Source organism: Sciurus vulgaris (assembly GCF_902686455.1).
Source record: "Sciurus vulgaris genome assembly, chromosome: 6".
Classification (NCBI taxonomy): domain Eukaryota; kingdom Metazoa; phylum Chordata; class Mammalia; order Rodentia; family Sciuridae; genus Sciurus; species Sciurus vulgaris.
The window spans coordinates 57,571,830-57,593,506 of record NC_136466.1 but is presented as its reverse complement, the minus strand read 5'-3'; the positions used below and the strand labels follow the sequence as shown (position 1 = coordinate 57,593,506).

Genomic DNA, 21,677 nt, shown 5'->3' with positions numbered 1-21,677 from the left:
TAAAATATGTGTGGAATTTCATAATAGTACAAAAATAGATCAGGATAGGGTCATATGAACACATTATATATTTTATAATATTCATTAAATGCTCACTTCTGACTTACCAGCCTTATCATTCATCCAATTATGGCAAAATGGCTCATATTATTAGATAATTTTTCATAAAAGTAGTATTAGCTAACATTTACTAGGTGTCACTTTGTGCAAGTTACTGAAACAAGTGTTTTGAATGTACAAATTCATTGAATCCTCACAAAACCCTACGAAATAGGTACTACTATTTGCAATATATTATATACAACTAAGGCCTTCAGAAGTTAAGTAACTTATCAAAGTCATGAGGCTAGTCATGATGCTCTGTTTTCCTGAGTGAATAATGAATGGCTTAAAAATAGCTCCTATATACCTCTCTGAATCTTCAAATGTGCTTAGCACTCTGGTCTCCAAGTAAATAAATAGCTCTTCAGAGAAGAAACAATGTTTTATCCACACTTGTTCCCTACAATACAATGCTGTAAGTGAATCCATCAAAAGCGTTTTAATTATTAATGAAAGCATTGACAGGCATTGAGATTTAGAAAGTAAATTCACATAAGATAACTTAAAGCTTATTACAAAAGACCTGACTCAGTCACTAACCAGGGATCCACAGATTAATAAAAAATTATTTCTGTCCTTAAAGAACAAGTAATCTAAAGGAAAAGCATATACATTAGAAATTAAATGCAATAAAATATTACTATTTTTTAAAATAAATATGTAAAGTGCCCACATGAAAAAAATATTAATTTTCTAGTAAGATCATAAATCTTCTCCTCTCATTAATCAACAGTAGAATTATATAGAGAAATAAACACTACTTTACAGTTTTTTTATAGAAAGTTTATTGCATTGATCTATAAACTCATTTGGTGATATATATGATGATATAGACTAATTTTGATGAAAGTTTATCTTTGGAAAATAGAGATATTTCAATACTGAAAGCATTTTTGTTTGCTGTAACCAAGTAAATTCTAATGTATTTTTGTTTTTTTCCTTTTAAAAATACATATTATAATTTGGTCATATCAAAATGAAGCCTAACCTAAATACAGAACTAGAATAAGCAGACCCAGTGTTAAGATACCAATAACAAGGGGACTCTAAAAGGGCAGCTTCCTGTTCATCTTCAGTTAATAAACAGGCATCCATCACACCATATGATTCACACTTGCACATCTATGTACACTTCCAAGACATAAAGCCTTTACGACCCAAATATCTCTTCAATATTTACTTTGAATAATGGACATGGACACATTACCCAGAGATTGAAAATTTGCTATTTTAAATAATACAACCCTAAAACACAACTTTTAAAATGATTTTGTCTTGTAAGTCTACGAGGACTTGTAATACGTAGTAATTATAAATGGGGTTATAATACTCTTGTTCAACTTTTGCAGTGTTTAAGGTTAAAAAATCCCAATAACTGCCAAGGATGGTGGAGCACGCCTATAATCCCAGTGACTTGAGAGACTGAGTCAGGAGGATCATGAATTCAAAGCAAGCCTCAGCAATGGAGAGGTGTTAAGCAACTCAGGGAGACCCTGTCTCTAAATAAAATACAAAATAGGGCTGGGGATGGGGCTCAGTGGCTGAGTGCCCCTGAGCTCAATCCCCAATACTCCCCACAAAAAAAAAAAAAAAAAATCCCCATAACTGACTACTACTGTGGTTGTTGAGGTCAAATGACCACGTTTTCATCAAGTTGTTTACATTTCTCACAGGATGCATACCACTCATGGATTTAGGTAAGACAGGTTATACTATTATAAAAGCATATGGTTGGTTTGCCTAAAATTTGTGAATATAGATTCCATAAAGAAAATGCTAAACATATTAAACTCTTGTTAACATAACTACTATGTCATGAGGGAGGGATTAATGTCAATGTAAATAAGTATGAAATTTTCCTTATCATCATAAAATTAACCACAAATAACATATTTTCCTTATTAAAGAAAGCATAGAGGCTGAGGCAGGAGGATTGTGAGTTCAAAGCTAGCTTCAGCAAAAGTGAGGCGCTAAGCAACTCAGTGAGACCCTGTCTCTAAATAAAATACAAAATACTGAGGATGTAGTTCAGTGGTCAAGTGCCCCTTAGTTCAATTCCTGGTACTCCCCATCCCCCCAAAAAAAAGAAAGCATATGAGTATTTATAGTACATATAAATAATTTATAAATTGTCTGAGACATCAACTTCTAGGGAAAGAATAACAGTTTGGCTCACCTTCTTATACAGTAGGCCTTTACAAGGTATCCCCCCAAATTTACTCAGTGCTTTAACTGCCACAGAATATAGGAGAGAAAGTATATTAAAATATCTAGAAATTTAATTCTCAACCAGATCTCTCCAAATAAAATATGTAGTTTTATAATATCCAAAGTGCTAATTTGTTCTGATGTTTGAAACGTTGAGTGAATTCTGATGAATGAGAACTGCAGCAGGTACATTTCAGGCACCAGCCCTGCAGAGTCCACACCTGTTCAGTCTCTACTTGAGTTGCTATTACCTTTGCACATGAAGCTTTCCTTTCTTAGTAGTGGAATGAGAAAAGAAGTAGGTGTTTTGTTTTACCTATCTCCAGGGAATAATAGGAAACTGATAGTTACAGCTCTGAAGACAACAATCCTTAAAAAAAAGAAGGGGGAAATATTTTATTTTTTATTTACCAATAAAGGATTCCGTGTGGTTATTAACCTACACATTTCTATTAGATGCCTATCCCCAGAGTCAAAGATCTGCCAGTGGTAAACTATTGGAACAAATCAATTGTTTCTAAGGCATGTTCCAGGCAATTTCTAATTTCCATGAATTAAGTTCGGGGCTCCTTAAAGGAAACAGCCACCAAAGGAATGAGTGTCCTAAGTGTGTTTGTTGTGTTATCCATCTGACCAAACTACCGTCACAGGTGCAGGTGTGTGATGTGCACTGGCTGATATTCCAACTCCAAAACTGTCAGGGACAATGCCTAAGGACACTACCGGCAGAACAGGTGCATAATATATAATTATCAACTGACTCAGACAGAATGCCATGCCTTTAAAAGATTGTAAGCTGCACCATTTTCTCTTATGAAGTTGCTTCCTCATTAAGCCTTTCAGCCCACCTACTTACTCATGTAGGTCAATGAAAAAGAGACTGGATTTCCTGCATCATATAAGCATTCTCACAAGACAACTACCTTGGAGTGAAAATGTTACCGAGTTTCTGATTTACCTGGAACATTTCAGATTTAAGCCTAATGCAGAATAATTATTAATAATGCCTTAATTTCCTCTGGAGTGTCCCAGTTTGGACAGTTAATTATATGATGACCACAATGAAGGTCTTTAGTAAGACCAGTCTGCTCCCCTTCCCCCTGGTTTAACTAAGACTCATGGAACCAACAGGTCAAAAGGAATTCCACATGTAATATTAAAAAGCTTTTCTATTTCCATTATAAGCCATTCACCTAAGTTTACTGTACTTTTAGTAATGACCAGCTTTAATAGATTGAAATTATATATTCTCATTTCCTTCCTTCAAAAGAAAAAAGCAATGCATTTTATCAAGCAAAAGATGAATGGCAATGATACAAAATACAATGAACATATAATAGTTTTTTCATTAACAATCCAAACACTACAAAACATGGAATATACAACTTAATGAAAATACAAATTAATGAAAATGGGGTACATGTCACATTAGCAATGCAAAAGACCAGCTTAAGCATAGTTTATCTAAATCAAAAATTAATAAAAGGAAAGTGCCCTTTTTTCAAATATGCACAAAAATATTTCGGTCACTTCTAGGGGAAAATTAATCAAAACTTTCTGCTAATTCTATATTACAGCATGTATTACTAATGGTTTACAAAACTTAAGCATCTTCTTACACTTAAAATTTACAACCTTTACCAATCATTACACACTCATTCAATCCAGTCTGTCAAAGATAAAATTACTTCATTCCTACGTTTATGTAATAATTACTGATATGTTATGAATCCCAGGTGGTGACTATGTGTGCTGGGGAGAGTGATCAGAATAATGTCACGGGTCTAAAGTGGGTCAAGGGTCAAACCGAAAGACCACTTCTGCCTGGCACATCTGTGTGTTGACTTCTATAATATTTCTACTTTTTCTAAAAGAATTCTCATTCCAAAGAAGCTAAAGCTTTCATATTTAAATCTGCTATCCACTTCTAGTGTTCAAAGTGTACACAGTCCTGCCACATGACAGAGCTTTCCTAGTTCATTCATACAATCCCTACAATTCTGAGTCCAGCAGAAAAAATTAAGCAATAAGACTCAATAATATGCCCCTTGTCCTCTGTATATTTAGTGATTCCCACTTTTCTGAAGTAAATTCATGATAAACTGCACAATCCTAGGTACAGTTCTATAATGCAAATGAGAAAAAATACTTAAATTTAAAATTTCCAAGCAATAATACCAATGTCCATTGCAACCCATGTGTCCACAGGAGTTCTGTAAGTTCATGCTCTTAGCCAACATCCTACAATAGTCCATGCCTCATGGGTGCAGTTCTAAAACTAACAGCAATGGGAAATCATGTCACTATCTCCTTCCAAGCCACCTGTACAAACAGCACCTACAATCAGTATCAGCCTCAGCTTTGAGCAGAAAATTCTGGTTCATGTCCAATGACTGCCTACCAAGTTGATTAACACGTGCCTAAGGTGGCAAACTTGAGGATGGAGAATTGAACTGCAGTTCTGGAAAGGGTTTCAGCAGTTGCTCAGTGGTCCTTTGGTGTCATTCACTGCTGCTGCTGCTGCTGCTGCCACTGTCCTCTTGCTTGGGAGAAGATGAACTGTCCCGGACTGGTAACAGGTCATAATGGCAAGGGATGTGACTGTTCTTTGGGAGATCATATGGATCCTGGGTGAGAGGCCCATTATTGCTGAATATTCCTTGGACAACACTCACTGTGGGTTCTGTGACAACACAATTTATTAGCAAGTGACATTTAAAAAATATGGCACTTCTTGCAAATGTCAAACACATGAGATACTTTTGTAAAATTATGAGGCAATACTAGTTTAAAAAACCTGAATCTTTTATAAGTACATAGGGTAGCAGCTATGCAGTTGTTGGATCCTACAGTATGTATAATCAGAAAAATGAGAGATTACACTCCATTTATGTATGATCTATCAAAATATATAAATGTGTTCTATCATGTACAACTAATTAGAACAAATAAAAATTTTTTTAAAAAATAAATAAATAAAAAATACAAATGGTGTTCAGAACAAAAGGATGAGCACATGGTTGGGGTGAAGACAGTGAGAGAATACACAGAAATCTTGGATGAACCATTGTCTGAAAACTGACCTTGAGAATAATCTAGTTCAAACTCCTGATTCCACAGGTAAGAAGCTCAAGGTCCTTAGAGTTTAGGAAACAGTCAATATATTTACAACTTTAGACTTCAAAACTTAACCTCTGAGATGAGTTCCTAGCCCACTATGGTGGGCTTTTGGGATCATTTTAAGGGGAATTATTATTGACTTAAAAATACATTCAATTCATTAGTTTCTGTTTTAAAATGTGCTATTATTTAAAAACAAATTGTTTTTTTGATGATGTATGTATGACATAAAATCAATTAATAGTCTTAAATTGGCCAATTCATTTATAAGTAATATAGAATTACTTAAAAGTTATAAATACCAAGAAAAAGAGGGAAAGAGAGAGAGAGAAGAGAAATTAAAATATATAGCCCTAGTGTTTAGCCAGTGTTTTATCTTTTCCCAAATGGAATTCACAAAGGGAGATTCAAATAACTTATAATTTTAAATTGAATTCCTATTAATTTGTATCAGAGTCACATATGAGAATATTACTGATCAATCAGACAAGTTTAAAATAAAGTGTTCCAATCCTGCTAAAAGCATTGTATTAATATAATTAATACAACCAGGAAATGGAACCACCTATCTAATCCATTCAAACCATGTGTTTTTAGTTATCATATTTTGTTAATATGATACATATGCTATTCCACATATGTGGTAAAATATTTACCATGGTTACAAAACAAAATATGGATGACCAGTTGAAAGATAAGAAAATTTAGTTTAAATGTGCTAAATGGTATTTTCCCAGAAAGATTCACTTGACATCAATTAATATGATCACTGCAGACATCTAAAATATGGGCCACTTACAACTATTTTCCAAATTCTTATGCACTCAGTTCTTTCAATGGTTAGGAGAACTCACCAACTTCATAGACATTCTTATTGGCTGAAGTTGAGTTATTGATCTCTGCATATGGGGAATCTCTTCGTGCCGGTGACTTCATCTCCACATAGCCACACTCAGAGTTTTTAGGGAGAAGTACAGGTGGGTCTTTAATAGTGGCATAAGGGTTTTCAGAACTGCTTAGGGAGCAGTTACTTGAATTATATTCAGAATTTTTCCCTAGATCTGTGAAGAGAGATGAAAAGAAAAAAGCAAATTCTGTTTTATGGGCAACATCATTTCTAGGTGAAAATTTACTTGGGCAAGTTATTTTTTTTAAGGTGAGGTTTCTAAAATTGAATCTACTGAAAATAATGTTGTAAATTCTCCACTGGTTTTGGAGATAAGTGTTATAACATTATCCATCTATAAATATTGGTTCATCTTTAAGGGGAGTACCAATAAAAGTGCCATGGATCTGATTTCATTTTGATGATCATAATTAAGTATTATCAATTCCATTCTGATTCACTACAAGAAAATTTACTAATTAAAGCTTTTGGATTTTCAAAGGGAATTTTCAAAAACTTCAACCTAGAAACCAGCTATCAATGACCATAGAAGTATGAGAAGGTTCTGTTATCCTGATGAGAAACAGATTTGTGCTGTGAAGAGGCCCTGTTAAGACTTCAGTACTGGGCACCATATCCCTTAAGCTCATCCCGAAGAGCAGATCTTAGTCAACACATAACCATGCTGATCTCTCCTTCTTTTTTTTTTTTCCCTCACATGCTGCTTATTTGGCATATCTCAAGCACTGCACGTCTCCTCAAGGAACTAATTGAACCAATAAACTATTCTTCACTGGCTCACAAAACCTCATAGGCTGTGACTACATCATCTTCAAACAGGGATATAAGGCAGATCCATCAATTCCTTAAATACAATAAATCCTGGGGGGGAGGGTAGAAGGGGGACACACACATCTGGTAAATCCCAGGTAATGGCGACCCAGCATTCAGTACTGTAGTTGCTATGGAAGAACGAAGATGATAACTGACACCTGTCCAGAGTTCGTAGTTTTGCTTAAGACTGTGTCAAATATTACTTCACCTGATGCCCATCAACAATTCTGACTAGGAGTTCTTAGCATAGTACCATTTCAAAGATGAGGGTACTGATGTGATATTAAGTACAGTACCCAGGACCGAGAGTGCTGGAGATTAGACCGGGGTTTTCTAATTCTATCCTACTGTTTTTCTACAGCTCTACAGATACTGAGTTGAGTTTTGCACAGGGTGCGAGATAGGGGCTTAATTTCAATTTACTGCATATGGATTTCCAGTTTTGCCAGCACCATTTGTTCAACAGGCTATCTTTTCTCTAATGTATATATTTGGAACCTTTGTCTAGTATAAGATAACTGTACTTATGTGGGTATGTTTCTGTGTCTTCTGTCCTGTACCATTGGTCTACTTGTCTATTTTGGTGCCAATACCATGCCATTTTTGTTACTATTGCTCTATAGTAGAGTTTAAAGTCTGGTATCACTCTTTATTGCTCCTTCATTACTCTTCCTGTCCAGGATTGCTTTGGCTATTCTGGGTCTTTTGTTCTTCCAGATGAATTTCATGATTGCTTTCTCTATTTCTATGAGAAATGTCATTGGGATTTTAATTGAAACTGTGTTAAATCTGTATAGCACCTTTGGAAGTATGGCCATTTTGATAATATTGATTCTGCCTATCCAAGAACACGGGAGATCTTTCCATCTTCTAAGGTCTTCTTCAATTTCTTTCTTTAATATTCTGTAGTTTTCATTGTAGAGATCTTTCACCTCTTTGGTTAGATTGATTCCCAAGTATTTTATTTTTTTTGAATGGAGTTGTTTTCCTCATTTCCCTTTCAGATGTTTCATCGCTTATTTTCCTGGATATTTCCTATTTTACATCTCTCTCCCAATCACCCATATTTCTTTCAAAGGAAAAATGAGTATTTTCTCAGCAAACTGAAAACTTCGTTCCCCAAGACTTATTAAGATTCACTTATTGTCACCTTTTGATGTCACTCAGACATGTTGTATGTGAACATTATTGCTTAGATATGAGGTGGCCCCCAAACACTCATATGTGAGATAATACCAGAACATTCAGAGGCTAAATGATTAGATTATTAGAGCTGTAACCTAGTCAGTGAATTGATCCACTGATTCGGATTAAGTGGGTGGTAACTCTAGATAGGGTGTGGTTAGAGAAGATGGGTCACTGGTGGTGTGCTTTTGGGGTTCACACTTTGTCCCTGCTGAGCTAAGCTTGCTCTCTGCTTCCTGGTGGCCATGTCCTGAGCTACTTTCCGCCACCATGCCCTTCTGCCATGATGTTCACCTTGGGTCCAGAGCTATGAAGTTGGCCATCTGTGAACTGTGACCTCTGAAACCATAAGCCAAAATAAACTTGTCCTCTTTATGTTGTTCTTGTCATGTGTTCTGGTCATAGTGATGCAAAACTGACTAAAACAGTTGGTGTAATAATTTACCACAGTGACTGTCCTAGATTATCTTTACACTGTTACTTTTCCTTGTTTAGAAAACTATTTTAGTCTTTGAGATAAGTGTTTTAAATTGTAGTTCATATATATATATATATATATATATATATATATATATATATAAAATTTCCCAATGTATACTGTACCTTTTAAGGATTTTCCCATATAGCTTCTGTCAAGTCCAAAAGCACCTATGGTGAAGGAAGGAGAAAAAAAACCAAAACACTCAAAGGAAGAGAAAACCCATCTAATATTCCAAACACAAGGTGCAGGGTATGCACATATATCTGACATTCGCCTGTTTATTTATAAGGACTTAAGGAAAAGTTGATTGATTCAGCATAGAGTCTGAGGCACAGAGATGATCCAGTATTCTTGATTCGAGGTTGCATAGTAGAGGCACAGCCAAGACTAAAACTTGAGCAATCACTTCCAAGGGCAGCTCTTTCAAGGCTCTGATAGTTTTCAAATTGTTTTCCCAGTAACCAGTATTCAGTTATATTATCCCCTCCACTATAATCTTTTAAAGAATGTTATGGACTTAGGTTAAAAGCAGAGAGTAATGACTTGTGATGAGCATTACACCTAAGTATTGAGAGTGTTAAGGAAATGATGCTCCACCGTTGTGCACCTATCTCTTAGAGTGATGTTAAACTCAGGTTCTGATGGCAATGGCCACTATGCAAGGCATGCACTTCTGCAGAGAAAGAGGGAGGCTCCCCTCACGGGAAAGGGTGTGTCTAATATCAACCACTGTGCAACAGGCAGGGGAACGTTTTCCTTTTTCAGGCACACTGGTTTTGGTCTAGGTTGTGAAGAGCCTAGTTAAGCTCCCAGTTGATGGGAGACTTACAGGGTTATATAGGAAGGTAATTTGGAAGGATTTATAATAAAGAATTAACCTCATCAAAAGAGAAGTCTGACCTTTGCCCTCACCTCCTGGGAGGCAACCCCTATGTCTTTGGATTATCCTGCCCATTAAAGGTGTCTCTGCTTACATGGGGGTTACACTAGACTGCCTAACAAAGTGATATGTAGTTGGGTCAAGTGACATCAGCTTGACCTCTTGTGGGGTGCAAACTAAAGATCAGCCATGAGGGCAGTCAATCATATTCATGGGACCAAGCCCCAAAAAATCTCTGGATAGCAGGGCTGGGGTGAGAGTCCCTGGTTGGCAATACTCTGTGTGCGTGATCACAAATTGTTACCAGGAAAAGGTGGCACAGTCTATGACTTCTCTGGGAAAGAATAAATGAAAGCATCATGCTTTGACCTTTCCTGGACTCTCCCACAGGTATCTCTTCCCTTGGCTGATTTTAATCCATATCCTTTTGCTGTGATAAACTATAAGACCATTCAGTGAGTTCTGTGAATTCTTCTAGCAAATTATTCATCTAAAGGGTGAACTTGATGACCTTTAAATTTGCAGTCAGAAATTAAATTTAAATTTGGAGTCAGAAATAGTGTGGTCTTGGGGACTTCCAGTCTTTGTAGAAAGACCCCATGGAGTGGGCAAGGCCTGTGGCCTCTGAAATCTGCCATATCAGGGAGCTCTATGTTACTCTTTCCCTCATACCCTTGACCATCTCCAAGCTATGGAAAGTCTTACTAGCTGTCCGTCTTGGTCTTATCTGTGCAGTGGTTAGACTTTCCTGAGGAGTGAGGCAGAAGAGCAGCATGTGGTGGACAGAAAACTAGGGAGTAAGTTGAAGCTATGAGAACAGTCACCCAGCCAGATTCTCTCTCCACTGACTTGTATGACCTTGGAGCTATTCTACAGTGGAGCAGGTGGGCTTCCTCATAAACTCCTACATGTACCAATTCCATAGATGAGTGCTCCAGAGATTCAGAATTTTCAGTGAAGACAATATGTTCCCAACAATTAGTCCCAAGGGTGTCACTGAGACAGAAAGGAGAGATGTTTATAGGATCAGTGCAGTTATTACAGTAATTAAATAGAACAAAAGGACCTTTTCCTCATTGCCTTTGGTTGGCATCTTACTGCACATTAATTCGTACACTTCTTTGGGGTAAATTATAATTTAGACATTTAAAAATCTCTTTTAATGTTAAATGATTTTACCAATAAGCATTGTATGAATGTGGTATATGTATAATTTTACCTTGTCTAGACATACAAACCTATTGATAATATTGGTATAGAATGCAGATGAAAGTTAAGAATTTACACTCACTTTCTACTGAAACATTTCTATTTCTGCAGCAAGAGGCATCCTGGAGCCCACGGGAATTAGTTCCTACATCCAGCTCAGGAATTTGCCATATGTAGCTGCAAAAGGCAGCAGTCCAAAGACCAACTCTGAGCCCTGGCTTTCCTCCTTCCCTTCTTTGAAATTTTGGACAATAGAGTCAACCTTTCTGTGCTTCCCAATTAATGAATAAGATTCCCACCTTTAGAACAAGATTTGGGGATCAGATAACCAGTAAGATTGCAAGATTTGGCAAACAAAAATACAGAAAAGTCAGTTAAATTTTAGTTTTGACAAAACAACAAGCATGATTCATGCAATATTTGTGATGTATTTGTCCTAAAAAAAATTTGTTTATCTGAATTCAGGTTGAACTGGGTTTTATGGCAACCCTACCACCAAATAAATATTTGAGAAAAGGTTTGTCACCGATAAGGCATGCATGCACATATTGGAAACTATACCACATAGCCAATGGTGTACCATGATTCTTAAAGTGTGAACCAGACACTCCCAACCCCTTTGCAGATGATGAAATCTTGATGTAAGTTTCCACTTGATGAAAAAATTTCATAATAAAATAATGATCTTTTTTGCCTTTTTAACTCTAATTCTCTTTCAAGTATACAATGGAGTTTTCCAGAAGCTACACAAGGTGTGAGACCACAGCTGACCAAATGTAGAAGATGATCTGAGAATCTAGGCATTTTTCAACAGACATTAAGGAGAGTTATAAAAATTTAAAACAGTGTAATTGTCCTAATTTGGGGGGGGTTGAAAATGCTCCTTTTCATAAAAACATGTTTTATGTAATCACAAGAGATATTATTATTTTAAATAAGTTAATGTTATGGTATAGATCTTTAATGTGTCCTGAAAAGCTCATTTTAGGCAATGCAGGAATGTTCACAGGTGAAATGATTAGATTATAAGAGCTGTCAACGGGTTAAACCCTTTGATGGATTAAAAATTTGAATGGATTATTGGGTGGTAACTATAGGCAGGTGGGGTGTGGTTAGAGGGAGTAGGTCATTGAAGGAATGGCCTTGGACTGTATCTTGTCTTTGTCCCTGGCTTCTCTCTCCGTCCCTCTCTCTTTCTCTCTCACTCCATTCCTGGCTGCCATGAGCTGAGCAGTTACCCCTGCCACCACCCTTCCACCATGATGTTCAGCCTTATCTTACACCCACAGCAATGGATCTTGTCAACCATTGTCTGCCCACAACAATAGAAGCACTTGGGGGTTCTCAGTAATCTTTAAGAATATAAAGGGATCCTGATTCCAGAAATTTGAAGACTTCTGATTCTATTCTTGTTGATGTGTCTATTTCCTTACCTCGAAGGGGAAGGGATATTGAGCATGATGCCCAATATTAAAAGAGAACAAAGAGGAGCACATGACCTGGCACCAAGGTAACAGTGTTCAAAAACCAGCTCTGACTTTTTAACAGGTCACCAGGCCTTGTGCAAGTTCCTCACTCCCTTTATGACTCAGTTTCTCAACTGCCACATGGAGATGATAACACTGTCATCTAACAACTATCAGTACTTGTTACCAGAGTACCTGTCGGAGTACTTGTGAGAATTAAGTAAGTTAGTCTGTGTAGAGCTGGGATGTGAGCCACTAGCACGCATATTCTTGTCTCTTTATCAATTCTGGCACACAGTAGGAACTCAATAAACTTTGTTGACCAAAGAGAAGACTTAGGATGATAGTAAGTCCTATACAGGTGCTAGGCATAATTCTATTGTTTCTCTGATGTGTTTCTAAACATCACTGTGGAACAGACACTGTGTGACATTTCAGGTGACAGAAGCTAAAGGAGCTTGCCAGGGGCATGAGGAGAACGCACCGAGCTCATTGAGGTAGCCACCATGCTTCCAGTCCGCGGGCAGGGTCCCTGTGCAGTCCACCACCGGGCCTCTCTTCCCAGGATTCACATTTTTAAGATTCACAAACAACTGATTGTTTTTTGACTGTTACAAATGCAAACAAAAGATTTAAAGAGACGTTATAATACAGCACAGCACAGTGTTACCTGTCTGAGGAAAAACAAGCCTAGAACCCACGGGAGAAAGTTTGAGGTTAGAAGCATTCAGGGGTGTTCTGGGGCTAAGCCTCTCTGTATATGAGTTTCCTCTTCTATAAAATGGGGATAATAATCACTCTTGATTTATAGGACTGGTGTGAAGACTAACTTGAGTTTATATTTGTAAAGTGGTTAGAAATGCTTGGCACGTAGTATTAGCTTGTTACTATGTGACTGTTTTTGACCCACAAAATTAGCAATTCCACACAATTTCACCCAAGAAAATGCACATTGCTGTTGCTGTTTTGAAAGTACAAGAGGGCTAGAAAAGGGTACTGAAAGACAGTTGGTTGGAAAAAAAATGCTGGTGATTTTACCCAGGCTTGATTTTGCTATAGGTCTTCATGATTTTATTACTGTCATCATGAGACATTATTTTAAAATCTTATGTAAAATTGGAAATATTTTTTCAAGAAGGTGTAATGGAAACGGTATAGACAGGGAGACTGATTCACATAGCAGCTGCCTCACCCACTAGCTGGGCAGCCACTTGGAAGGGCCTACAACTCCGTTACTCAGGATTTCGTCAGTAAACCTGAGATGCCATGACACACTCAGAGGGCTGTTTAAAGGAATGGACAATGTATGTAAAGTACTTAGAGCAGTATCTGGCAAACAACAGCCCTTACTAAATGCCCGCTCCTTTCCTCTCTCCCCGCCTGCCTTCCAACTTGATCCACTTTCCCTTACCTTGGCAATGGTCATTCTGTCCCTGTTGTTGACATGAGGGGACGTGGCACACTGGGTAAGGGTGTGGTAACTTGGATTGGTGAAGTAGTGGCTGTTGGCATTTCCACCATTACTGTGGGGCAGGGTTTCTGCAAGAGAAAGAAATGGTAAAGATGGAAGGATCCCCTGCATCTGTGTAGAGAAAACAGAACCAAAACGACAGAGCAAATGTTTAGACTACTTCCACGGGAAAGCTGGGCAGCACCCCTGCCTTCCCAGCTCACTCAGCAAGGGTCCTAGGTGAAACAGGTGTCTGTCTTCCTACTGCCTCTGCGCAAAGTGTGAAAGCATCCACAGAGAGCAGCTTCTAGCTCTGGGGCCTATAAGAGCTGGGACCCCAGTAGAAGCTACTTCTACTCTGTCCACTTATTTTTTAAACACTTTCTTTTTTTAATTGGGGCATTATGGGTAGGATTCATTCTGATGTACATGCACCTAACATATGCTGGTCAATTCCATTAAACACTTGATAATTGATATAATCATTTTGTCCTGAAAATGCACTACTATGTAAATCAGCTACTTTACATATTCCCCCAGAATCATATTTATAAATATGTTAACCAGCCTGTAACCAGCCTGAAATTCTTCATTAATTGCTCCAAAATTAATAAGAATTTTGTATTTTCAAATTCCTCAGTTTAAGTGGTGACTTCTTTTGATGATTGAATATGTCAATTACATATATGTGTGTGTATATATATATATAATATCTATACATATATATTTTTTTTCTTTCATGGGGACTTGTGACAGAAAGGAAGATTCAGAAGAGCTTTCTAAAGCACTGCCTTGGTTATTGCTAATACCAAACCATGATTTCAGCCATAACCTGGTTTTTGTTTGTTTGTTTGTTTTCATTAATGGCTCATGTGAGGCCAGGGAAAGACTGGAAGGCACAGTAGAAAGGATCCAAGGCCAGAGACAAAAGACCTGGCCGACTCCCCTGAGCTGCTCCGCGACCTTGGTAGACCTGGCTCCTGGCTCCTTCTTTCCCTTCTCACACATAACAAGAGCTTGGGACTGGGTGCCCGGCAAAGCCTCACGTCCCTAAATCTAAAGCAACCACACCATGAGCCCAACTTTAAAAGTCTCACAGAAAATGACAGGGTTGTGATTTTACCACTCTTGAGATGTGAAACACATCTCTAACAATTTACACCTGTTTGAACACACAGTTCTCCCAGAGAGAATGGACGGATGTAATGGACAACCAAACACCCAGCTTCAAAGACCCGGGATGAAGCCTAACTTTGCAAGAAGTGAAAGGCCTCTCAAGATTCCAGTCTTGCCTGAAATGGTGTAATCTGCGTTGATGACCCGCATGGCAGGGGTGTAGGTCACCGCCGGCATGCTTGACTCCTTCCCCTTCTGCTTGTGTCTATAAATAATGAACAATGCCAGGAGGAAGAGAACAATGAGGACGAGAACGATGATGCCCGCGATGGCCCCGATCTGGTAGGAGTCAGCAGGGAGGGCCGTGCTGGTTCGGCTGAGGCTGTTCAGATTTCCCACAATGATAACACCAGCTAGGAGAAAAGAAAGGAGAGACTCAGGTGAGGATGACAGTGTGCGGGATAAGCGCTTGATCTCTCTTTACACAAATCTCCTACTGTGCAAATGCCTGGATATTTTCAATTCATGAAATGTTGATTTGGAAATTTCTGTGAACAGAGCAGGAAAAGAAAAACAAACTCTCTTCATTTTCAGATGTTGTTGGTTTGTCTGTTCCCAGAGAAGGGCTGCTCGAAACCTCAAAAAGACAGGAGTTAACCCCAAGATTCAGCAGTAGGGTTTGGGAGCTTCTCATTTATTTCAAATTAAACATTTAGGCTGGTGATTAACTTGGAACAATAATTTATCTAATTGCTACTTTGTTTTACTTATTGTCCAATACTGACCTTATACAGGGCTAAATCACAAATGCCCAACTCTCTAACTTAATCTTACATTTATCCTTGGTGTTTTTAAGAGTAATTCTCCTTTCAAGCAAGCATAACTCCATTATAAATCTAGTCCAAGATCTAATTCCAGAGCCTTTTACCTCAGAAGAGATCATTCTGTGAAAAGTTATTTTCCATGACATTAAGATGTCTCCTGATAAAACCTGATAACATCACCCTATACCCTTACTCATTAAGCTCAAAATTCAGTTTTACTTAGTTCTTCCATCAAGTGAAAAAGCTAAGGCTTCAGCTTTGAGAGTCAAGAAATTGGACATCTGAAAAAGTGATCCAGATGTTAGGAACTTTCCCTTTAGCTCCTAGGCCACAGTTTCATCATCTAAAATGAGAAAAGTGGCCTTTGTGTAGCTGCTTTCCACTTAGATAAATGCTTCTATGACTTTATGATTCTTAACACTAGAGAACCTCCAGAGAAAACCATTTTCCCTGAAATATACTCAGGTCATTCTAGTGAGATTACAGTGTATTTGTAATAATGATAGGATAATGAAATATAACATCCAGTTGTGATTACAAAGGTAAATTGTGAACATGTATACATTATTTTATGAAAGAAATTAGAATTTTCAAATATGGGAACTTACATGGTCTGTAGTTTAAGAGGACCACCTGGACATGGTCCGTGTTTGCAGCTTTTTACCACCCACCTGCTTTTACCACGGAAGAACAGTGTGCGTAGGAGCCAAGGTCCCCTGGGAGGCAGCTTCGGAACTGTCAGAAGCACCTTCTTAGAAGCCCCATCCACCCCAGAGTAATAACTGCCCAGGTGAGACTATGTATATCCCCTGGTGACTATGATACACACCCTAGCTAAAAACCACAGACACAAATTTCTTCAACTGTTTGCCATATGCCTACAGTGACTCAATCATTCTATTCCTAGCTATTCATCCAAGAGAAATGAAGTTCCATACAAAGACGGTATACTGTTGTTCACAGCGACTTTATCTGTAATAGCCCCCAAACTAGAAACAATCCAGATGTCTATCAACAGGTGAATGGTCACCAAATTATGGTCTATCCACACAATGAAATACTACTTGACAACAAAAAGAATGGAATTACTGAAAAATAAAACAACATGGGTCAGTCTGGAAAGAGTTATGCTGACAAAAACAAAAAAACATAGAGTACAGTATGATTCCATTTATATAAAATTCTAGAAAATGCCAACTCATTTGGAGTAATAAAAAGTAGATTAGTGATTGCCTGGGGATCAAGAACTAGTGGCAGGAAGGGGCGCGAAGAAACTTATTGAGTGATGGAACTTCTCATTATTATGGTGATGGTTTCATGGGTATACACATGTTGTCGATTTTATCAAATTGTATGCCTTACGTATATGTGTCTTTTGATATATTAGTTATACCTCAATAAAGCGGAAAAAAAAATCATAGCCCCAACAATAGAATGTTCATGGAATAAGACAACCTGGCATCAAAACTGTGACATTTTCTACATACCAGTTATGTGTCCCTGGGGAAATTACTCAACCCCTTTAAGCTTTAGTTTCTTTACCTGTAGGACATCAACAATACAGCATCGACCCGACAACTACATACATAGCTAGTTATGCAATGCAGAGCTGTAATGAGAATTACACTGGATCACAAGTGTATGTCCCTGTTGGTCATGCAATAACAGTTATTATTTACTAGTATCCTTACCTTGATCACATCGTGCTCCCTTCCATCCTGGGCTGCAGTAACAGGTACCAGTGATGTGGTCGCAGGTGGAGTTATTCAGACAGTCACATATCTGGCGACAGCCATAGCCATATGTTCCTGCAGGACATTCTGAAGAAGATAAAAATCAATGTGGCTCCCCAGTCTTGGGGATCTGAAGCAAGACTGTTTCTTGCTGAATGCCCATGCATATTAGGAGGTAAGCCCTTTCAGGGGCTTCCTGTTCAGGCAGACTTGTACTGTCTGGAGTGTCCCAGAGCTGGACAGCAGGCCCTGAGTTGCAGTGAGTCTAACAGCCCAGGCCATACAGGGCTAGAGACTGAGCTGCTCAACACTACAGCTCCTGAAACTTCTGCTGATGCATGCAGAAAGAATCTGTGAAACTCCATGAAACAGATAAAGAAATCATGAAGAGGAATTTGAGATGATTCTAGCAGGGAAAATTGTGGGTTGGAAGGGGCCTAGACTGAGAAGTGCCAACCAGAGAAGCTTCCTTACGAACATACATATTTTACTGGAGACTTAGGGATCCTTCTGAAGACACATACTCATTTGGATTAGCGGAAGTAGAAGTGTGTGTTTGGGAGGGGGGTGTTAATTTTCTAGGTGAGAACTTCATTTGTCATAGAGTGGTTGGTTCAGACTTTGGCTCTGCGGGTTGCAGTCAGACTAAAATGGTAGATACTTATGCACATGTGGTATAATAAGAATTGGACAATACATTTCAAAGAATAGCATAGATAATGTTAAACCTAAAAATCTTCATGACAAAATACTGGTGTTTTTCATAAAGTGAGCAGCAGGGGGCAATGTGTTATTATTAGCAGAGGTCTCTGACAAACACAGGGATTGTATTTACAAAAGAACACTGGAGCACATCTTCAAAAATACACACATTTTAAATTGATGTTCAGAGTCATCATGGAAGCACTTAAGAGCCTTTTATTAATTAGATCCTAATCAGTCATCTGGCATTCAAGTAATGGTCAGTTTAGAGCCCATTCTGGTTTCTATGACTATGTTTAGAAATTTATGCATATACACACAATATTTATATATGCAAAGAGGGGTGTACATGCCACTGTGACTCAGTATCTGCTTTATGATTAAATGAAACAGCAATGCAAAACTAAAATGGGACTCTCACTGTCTTGAGCTGAACCCTTATGTCACTCCTGTGGCATTTGCTTGAGGGAGGGTATGCAAAGATGGCTGGGGTTAAGCACATGCGACTGAGACCACGAGACTGCCCATGGGATGTGAGATGCTGGGGGAGTGGAGGGGAAAGTCCTGCTCCGCTGATCCATCTCTCCAGGTCCCACTGCCCCTATAACCATGTCTTCCTTTCAACCAAGTACACCAAGAGTGAGTAGGAATTCTCCTGCACCTCTTCCTACCTCCTAGGGCTTGTACCATAAATGAGTGTGCCCCATCTAGCTCTCGGTCCTTATTTATTCATTTTGAATACCAAATGAAAGTTACAGAGGAAAGGAATGATAAGCTCATTTGAAATACTCAGTTCAAGACCAACCCTGTGAGCATATGCATAGCTGGGGGGGGTAGAAATGGAAAAACAAGGATAAGGAATTCCAACAGAATATATTCTCCCTAAGTGAGATTTAAAAAAAAAAAAAAAAAAAAACAATTAAGGCAAATGTTGTCTTGAAGGTTAAGACTAAGATGAGAAGTTGTTAGTGGAAACCGTATAAAAGAACCATCCAGAAAAAGCAGTCAAAAGGGTGCAACATTTGCACTGCCTTGTTCCTGCACCAGCTACTGGGGCTGGTGCTGAGCCCTCAGCCCCCCTCGCCATCTAATGCCCTGACTTCCAATGAAAGCCTGCCCTTGCCTCTGCCATGAAGCAAGCCTGACTGCCTCTGAGCAGCCACATTCCAAAAATAAAAGGGAGCAGAAGAGAGGCCGAGAGCCAGAAAGAATAGAATGGAAAATTTGAATTCTGTCCTCATTCTTGTGGTCACACCTCCTCCACCCAGAGTGCTGAGTAATTTGCTCAGAAGAAGCATTTGCAGGGAAAGATAGCAGCAAGGATCGCAGGGCGGGGAAGTCACCTGTGCTGGTAAGTAACCAGCTATTAGCTCAAACCACATAAAAATTGGAATAATTCTGCACTTTAATATTTCCAAGCATGTAGGAAAATTGATTCCAGGAGTAACAATTCCTGTCTAGTGACATCACACTCTCATACTCACTCTGCTCACAGTGCCTTCCCATGAATCCCGTGCGGCAGGTGCACTGTCCGGAGATGTGGTCGCAATCGGCTCCATTTTGACACTGGCATATCAGTGCACAGTCCTTGCCATAAAACCCCAGAGGACATCCTGTGCAAGGAGGGAGGACAGCTGGGATCAGAAGGCTACTGAGAAGAAACACAGATCCTGCCTCCAACATATTTGAGTTTAAACTTCAAGGCCACTGAACCATTCGAGAATAAAGACAGTATTGCACATGTCAGCTTGTCAGGGGGCTTCTTAGAAGTTCTTAAGAAGGGGTCTTGTGAAGGGGTCTTGTGAGGTTGTAATTCACAAACAAGAGGCAAAAGAGTTCCATACCCGTCAGTGTGACCATCACTAGTACCCCTGAATGCAAGACTTGTGTCTTCTAATAGCACCCCTCAAAGCCTGTGCATTGGAGTTGTGACATATTCTACATACTAGCTATGTGACTTATGTGAATTATAGGTCATTACGTTTTTTTTTTTTTTTGCAGTGCTGGGGATTGAACCCAGGGCCTTGTGCTTGTGAGGCGAGCACTCTACCAACTGAGCTATCTCCCCAGCCCCAGGGCATTTCTTTTCATTCTTCACTCAACTACTGGAATCCTGGACTCGAATCCCATGGACTGATTGTATTAATCATATACAATTAATAACTAATACTATGATTATTTAAATTATATTAAAATTATCTCCATGCTTTTTTCTTGTGGTACAGAAAGCCTCCAATTCTGCTACTAGTCTTGTCCACTGTATCTATAATTAACTTAGACAATGTTATCATCTTCACCAAAGATGTGTAGCTGATTGCTTAACTGTAAAAACAACTGTGCTTCATAGGTACTTTGAAAAATGCAGTAAGTCTTCACATTGCTCCACAATTTCCAAGGCTTAGAACACCAGGACCCTTGAGCTGAAGACACACACACGCTCTATTGGTTCACATAGGTCAGCAGCTGCCCTGTTTGGGGGCTCTCTGACACACAAAAAGCTTCAATACAGGCTGATCCAGTGGCTGTTTCCCAAACGTTACATCTGCATTTATTGTCCTGTTTTCTTATGGTGAGACTTAATGAAAGCCTGACTTTTAAGAATAGAGGCAGCACACAGACTTTCCCCAGGGCTGTATGTTTACTAGCACCTACTATGCACCAGATTCTTTTCACACATTCTCTTATTTAATGTTTATGGCAGCCCAGAAATGTAGGGACAATGTTCCCATTTTACCATAGGAACAAAGTCCCAAGTACATTGTCATGTAGGTAGCAAATGGCAAAAGGGAAGGACCATGATACAAACATAGGGAGGTCTGTCTCTAGACCCCACAGGGCTCCCAATATATCATGCTATGTCCACTTCAAAAGGTACTCTGTTTGAAGCTCCAAATTTTAGAATTACAAATAATAGCTTATAAGTACTTTCAGGAGGTCAAAAATACAGATGTACAATCTCTGGAAAATATGTTTGGGTCAACCTCTTTCCTTGCCATTTCTCCCTTTCAAATCTTGGTTCAATGGCTACCATTTCTTCTAGAAAATTTGAAAAGTCTTGTTCAGACTATTGTCTAATTATGTTCACTAATTAGTATTAAATGAAATTACCAAATTTCTGACCCATCTTTCCTGCTCAGTTCATTGTTGGAATTTTAAATCATATGCTATTAATAATAATTATAAAACTATAAATATAAAGAACTAATATTCCTGTCTTGTCTCCTTCACTCCATTAAAAACAATAGGGCAAAAAAAAATTTTTCCCAATGATTCTCAGCTGTGGAACACTTTGCACAGTATAGTACAACCATAGCTGTTACGGTTTGGATATGTGGTGTCCTCCAAAAGTTCATGTGTAAGACAATGAAATTCAGAGGCAAAATAATTAGATTATGAGTGTAGTGACTAATCAGTGAATTAATCCATTGATGTTGATTAATTGGGTAGTAACTATAGGCAGGTAGGGTATGGTTGGAAGACA

The 21,677-nt window shown here is 38.5% G+C and overlaps 1 protein-coding gene across 3 annotated transcripts in view; it reads right to left on the bottom strand.

Moving 5' to 3' along the window:
* Positions 1-1,682: 1,682 nt before the first annotated feature.
* MEGF10 (multiple EGF like domains 10) overlaps positions 1,683-21,677 on the bottom strand; it is a 168,846-nt gene continuing 148,851 nt past the window's right edge. For all 3 annotated transcript variants that reach the window (XM_079144349.1, XM_079144348.1, XM_079144350.1), the window contains 8 exons: positions 19,681-19,809; positions 17,453-17,581; positions 15,114-15,350; positions 13,783-13,910; positions 12,856-12,979; positions 8,939-8,983; positions 6,285-6,491; positions 1,683-4,993 (listed from right to left, as the gene is read on the bottom strand). In XM_079144349.1, coding sequence (XP_079000475.1) covers positions 4,812-4,993; positions 6,285-6,491; positions 8,939-8,983; positions 12,856-12,979; positions 13,783-13,910; positions 15,114-15,350; positions 17,453-17,581; positions 19,681-19,809 — 1,181 coding nt within the window. In that variant the 3' untranslated portion in view covers positions 1,683-4,811. The remainder of the gene's footprint in view (positions 4,994-6,284; positions 6,492-8,938; positions 8,984-12,855; positions 12,980-13,782; positions 13,911-15,113; positions 15,351-17,452; positions 17,582-19,680; positions 19,810-21,677) is intronic.